The following is a 5,456-nucleotide window of genomic DNA, read 5'->3' on the forward strand; positions in this document are numbered from 1 at the left end:
TCTGACTCTGGCATTTTCAGTGAAGGCATCAGGATTGATTTCCGATCGGTATGTCATCACTTCAAATGTGGCTTTTAATCCATTTTTTATAATAAATCAATATATTGATACTTAACAAATAAAAGGGGTACAGCCGACGGAAGGTGGGAAAAGTGTTCCGTAAAGTACTCTCCCAAATGCACTTTACGGTAAAATGTTATTTGCTATGACATCGAACACCTCTCTCGCCTAGACGAGTAATGACTGTAATACCGCCTGCAACAAGCGGCTTGATTAAAGAGGCTCCTGGAGCGCGATGGCCGGCGATGGCGCGATGTTTATACGTGGAGTGGAGTCCTCGACCGTTCAAATTCAAGGCAGGGTTCGCGGCACACGGCGAGAGGCTGCCCAGCTAGAGGAGCACGTCCGAGGTCGCGCCGGGCGGACGGACGGGCTAGCATCGAACCGCAAGGATCAACACCTCGATAATTTCAGACTCTCGGCGGAGCGCGCCATCTGCCGCTGCCGGTTCACGTTCATAGGCCAGTCACTACTGGCGGTCGCCCATGCCTTTCCTTATGCAGCGGCCCCGAACGGCCCCATGGGGATGTAACACCTGCTGCTGCAATTGCGGTGAGAAATAATATCATTTGAATATTGGCTGTGAGAGCAAAAGTATGCCCGTGTTTTTCTCAGATCCATTCGGCAAACTACGGGAGCTCGGCGCCCGCGAGACGCGGGGTAGGCCACCCCGCAGTACACGCATGCACTGCAGGCGAGATTTTGCCTATCATTCCAGGCGCTTTGAGAGCTTGCAGAAACCGAACTTCGCGGTTCACATGACGGCGAGTTCACATTCTGGACAATTCCTTGCGCGAGTGGCGAAGGACAAGACACACGATGAGTGACGGGAGCCTCCGATAGCCCCTACTCGGTCGCGCGGGCAGGGGGCCCGTCGTCCGTCCCCGTTGAAAACAGTTCTCTTGTAATTTGACCAGGGGGAGGCCTGAGCAGCCGGCAGGGTTGCCACTGTGTACGTACAACATATGCGCCCTAATCATCTGACGCATTTGATACAGGATCTCAAACGTATCAAAACAGTAAGACGGTAAGAGACTTAAGTTACACTTCACCCCTCGGAATGTGTGTTTTTTTTGTTTTGTTTTTTTGATGTCAAGCCTACGTTTCCGAGGGTTGTTGTGTGTTCTCTTGTCGGGTGCAGTCGTATCTATTGGGCCATTTGTAGCTTGGCTTCTGCCTTTGTCGAGTTTTGGAACTAGCGCGACCACTGACCACATCTCCGAATCTTGGCTTGACCTTCATCAAAACCCGTGTCGTCGGGCGATGCCCCTCGGTCCCGATCACCTTGTCTATGCGTTTTGGAGGCGGTCCGCGGAGGGGACGGCTGCCCGCGGCGGGCCCTCAGTTTGTTGCAAACCGTTGTGTGGACGAGAATGATGTCGTTGTCTTACGGGGGACTCCTGTGCGTTGGGGTCGTGGTAGGGCTGCAAGGGCTGGTGGCGGCCTTCCCCGGCAGGTGAGCGCGTCATGTCGTGTTGCCATCAACGTCAGCAACATCGACATCATCGTCAGCAACATCAACATCATCGTCAGCAACATAACGACATCATCGTCACCCCTCGGACTATATTCTCATTGCACGCGACAGCAACACTTAACTGTTGGCCCATGTTTCGCTCGCAGAGGCGCGTCGGCGGCGGCCCTGTGGTGCCCCAAGGCGGCGCTGAGGGACGGCCGCCTGGAGCCCGTGCTCAGGCGCATCGTGGAGGACGGCCCCCGCGCGTGGGGCGACTCTGGCGTCCCGGAGAACACCCCGCCGCCATGGCTGGACCGAAGGCGGCTGGAGGCCGGCCGGGCCTTCGTGCTCAAGTACCCCGTGTCCATCGTGTTCGGGCACGTGCACTCGCTGTACCTGCTGCTCGCGGTGCAGCCCGTGCTCGACGTGCTCGTCTACACCGGCAACTCCAACACCCCCGACAGGGCGTTCCTCAGGTTCGTACTTAAACCCCTTTCGAAAACCCAGAAAGAAAAAGAATAATCTCGTTTCCAAAATAATGCACTGTAAAAGAGCACTTTAGAAAAAAAGAATATTATGGCTGTACATTTTAAAGATACCTCAACGCGGATTTTTCGTCATCAGGTAATTGATGGTTGAGAGAAAATCCTTGATAAGACGATTCTAAAAGAATTTAGTCATAATACTCTTCTTTCCACCACATTTTACAGTATAGTGTCTCTTATCAGGTTGCGTGGTTGAAAATATCCCATGTGCCGGGCATTTCCGCGAGCACAGGTACCTGGACACGGTCAAAGGCGTCGGCGCGTGGTACACGTCCGACATCTTCGCGCCGGGCACCTTCGGCCACGAGGAGCTGAAGCGCGTCCGGTCACTGCACAACCTGGTGCGGATGGACATGGCGGAGCGGCCGCAGGAGGGCGTGCGCAACAGGACCCGCCTCGGCGGTGACTTTTCGGGCTGCCCCATCAGCGCCGCCGTGCGCCGCGACCTGGGCCGCCGGGTGAGCGCCGCGTGCCCCGGGGAGGACACCGACGGCATCGGGGAGGTGAGGACGGACGCGAGACATTTGTCTATCTGCTGATGACGGCAAAATGTGCATGCCGGGACGTTACTTCTTTTAGGTCGTTAAACGAAAGTTAGTTCGGTGTCTGGACGCCTGAACCCAAGAAACTGTTTCTTTCACAGAACAAAGTCATGAATTTGACGATACATTTTTGGGGGTCTATTTAGGTTGTCCCACCGATTTTGGGTGAAGCGAAAAAAAATAATCTTCAGCTCAAATAAAATATAAAATTTGTTTAACCTTGACGAAATTCTCGGTGTACCTAATACAATTTTTCTTTCCCAAAGAAACAGTTTTCTGGGTGTGAGTAAAGTGAAATTTTGTGCACCCCTCTAGAAGCACCGTGGTCCGCCAAGAGGCGTGTGGATGAGTCAGTACGACATGTCACTGACGCAGTGGGCGTTCATCGGCCCCGTACTCCAGTTCCCCGAGCAGTACGGCATCGGCAACGCCACCCGGGAGGAACTCGACGGCTTCGTGCACCTCTGGGAGGTGTTCGGCTACGCCCTGGGCATCGACGACAGGTCAGCGACCATTCAGAAACCACGTGGACTTTAAGGGGGGTTAAAAATATTATGAGTTCCCAAAAGGATCAGGGCGGTTATTGGAGTCAATGGAGACCCCATGATATTGGAACCCTGGCGCACAAATGAGCCTCTTTTTGGACTCCAGCGACCACACTGATCCTTTTAGCACCCCATAATTTTTGTATCCCTCTTCAAGTCCACGTGGTCTCTGGACCGGCCCACATTGTTTCCACGGCCCCCTAATTGAGTTATTGCATAGTCTGTCGCGCTCTGAAATGATTCATGCAAATTAATCAGCATGCAATAATTCACCTCCAGGTTCAACTTCTGCCAGGGCGGTCTGGAGGCCACCCTGCGGCGCGCGCGCGAGACGCTGTCCACCATCGTGCTGCCCGGGCTGCGGGGCGCGCAGCCGCCCTGGGAGTACATGACGCGCTGCATGGCGGACGGGCTGGGCTACCTCTTGCCGGGCATCGGCTTCGAGTCGCAGCTCGCCACCCTGCTGGCCGTCACCCTGGACAGCCCCACGCCCGCCCTGGACGCGCGGCTGGGCCGGGCGCAGCGCGAGGCCGTCGCCGGCTACCGCGGCATCATGCGCGACCTGCGCCAGGACCGCGACGGCGCCCTGTGGTGGCCGTTCAGGACTTACTTTAAGCAGTTCTTCACTGTGCTACGGTGAGCTCCCGAAAACTAACTTTGTCCACTTTGTCCTCTTACAAAATAACGGCAAAACGACAAACATTTCGCCCTCGGGCACCGCGAACGGCTGATGGCTGATGGCGTGAATTATTCTTCTCCCCATGACGTAGATCCGTGAATGAGGAGGAGGTGAAGCGGATACGCCACCGGCCGCCACACCACTCCAGGGGCTGCTCCCCGGAGCTGCAGCCCTAGTTGGACCGCGGCCACCACACGTCGGGACTCAGACCGCCTCCTTGGAGAAGAGCAGCCTCAAGATGCTCCAGATGGAATCACCGTGCTCGTATCGCCAACGCGTATCTTCTTCCCGCGGATCGGATTGGACGGGATCGTCCGAACGATATCGGAGCAGTCAATGCTGACGGCTGTTTACATCAGCGGAGGAAAACTCGTTACATCCAAGAAATCCCCTTGTAACAGTTGTGTATCAACAGGAGGTCTACAATTTCGTCGTTCGGGGTGAGAAGTCGGGTTGGGGGAGGGGGGCTGGAGTCACGTGGGATGCCGCCAAAGGCGGAATAAAGCGGGACACCGTGTCGCCAGGATCGCATCACATGGACTTCACGAACACGACGGGTCATACGGCACGGCGGAGTCGTGTTTGGTTGTACAACAATTATATTACGGGCGATTACGGGTCATTATTTCGCTAGTTCGTGCTCTATGACATTTGGCACCACTATCAAGCAGGAGCATCGTTCGTAGCCCTATGTTTCTGTGTGGCATGACTATAAGTCGATCCCCCCCATCCCCGCCCCCTCTGTAAGTGCTCTGGATCCTCTGGATCCTCTCGCAGTGACCAGCTCGGCCGGTCAGCAGCCCCACGCCACCGCAGGATCCTGTTAGCACTGGAACATCTTCTGGAATCCAGACGACCTTGCTCCGGACCGCAGCATACTGTACGGTGCGGCCGCGCTAGAGCTAGGCCACCTCTCTCGTCAGCCCCTCGATGGGCGTATTGATGTACTCAGTAGCCCTGGCTGGCAATGGGGTATTTATAATGGGTTTTTTGCCGTCTCTAATTGAAACACCACAGACGAGTTAGGACGTACTGTCATTTCAGTTAAAACAGACAGAAAATAAAAAACAACTAAAAACAACGCTGAAAGAATTTTTGCTGACGACTTGAATTTATTTGACAGCCCTAATAATTGTTCACTGGGGTATGAAGGAAGTACTCTGGGGGTAATGTCAGATGAGAAAAGTTCAGGCGGTATGTTGCCGGGAGTTAGGAGGGTGCAGCGCGATGCGGCAGTACAGCCGCGGGTGAAGACGCCGGTGTAGGCGCCGGTAGCAGCCCACTTACGCCTCGTCAGCACATCACCGGCCGGGGCGTACCTACATGGTATATGGAATAAGGTCAGCACGACCCCCACGACTGACTCACTGATAATGAGAGCGAATGGAAAACACCACACACACACACACACCACACCACCACCGAGACCAACGTTTTCGGTCGTTTTTCCCATTTTTTTTATTTCAACCGACAAGGGGATTTTGAGGTGAGTGACTGCACTACTAGGTCAGGTCATTGAGGGGAGCGGCTTCTGCGTGTCGATGGCGTAAACGACACACATCAAGTCAGCTTGTCAAAAACAGCTGTCTATTGGGCAGAGGAGGGGCTCTACGAAAGATCCCTGCTGCC

General features: G+C 54.8%; 1 protein-coding gene across 2 annotated transcripts; it reads left to right on the forward strand.

Annotated features, from left to right (window-relative positions):
• Positions 1-207: 207 nt before the first annotated feature.
• On the forward strand, positions 208-4,452 carry LOC113202178 (uncharacterized). 2 transcript variants are annotated; one of them, XM_052265722.1, is made up of 6 exons: positions 208-612; positions 1,684-1,992; positions 2,245-2,564; positions 2,919-3,106; positions 3,428-3,784; positions 3,919-4,452. In XM_052265722.1, the coding sequence occupies exons 3-6, from the start codon at positions 2,409-2,411 to the stop codon at positions 4,001-4,003; spliced, it is 786 nt and encodes a 261-aa protein (XP_052121682.1). In that variant the 5' UTR covers positions 208-612; positions 1,684-1,992; positions 2,245-2,408; the 3' UTR covers positions 4,004-4,452. The 2 variants fall into 2 exon arrangements, with proteins under 2 accessions (XP_052121682.1, XP_052121681.1); XM_052265721.1 differs by having other exon boundaries at positions 2,294-2,564.
• Positions 4,453-5,456: the final 1,004 nt, after the last annotated feature.

The sequence above is a fragment of the Frankliniella occidentalis genome, unplaced genomic scaffold (assembly GCF_000697945.3).
Source record: "Frankliniella occidentalis isolate FOCC.00 unplaced genomic scaffold, Focc_3.1 Scaffold29, whole genome shotgun sequence".
In the NCBI taxonomy this organism is placed as follows: domain Eukaryota; kingdom Metazoa; phylum Arthropoda; class Insecta; order Thysanoptera; family Thripidae; genus Frankliniella; species Frankliniella occidentalis.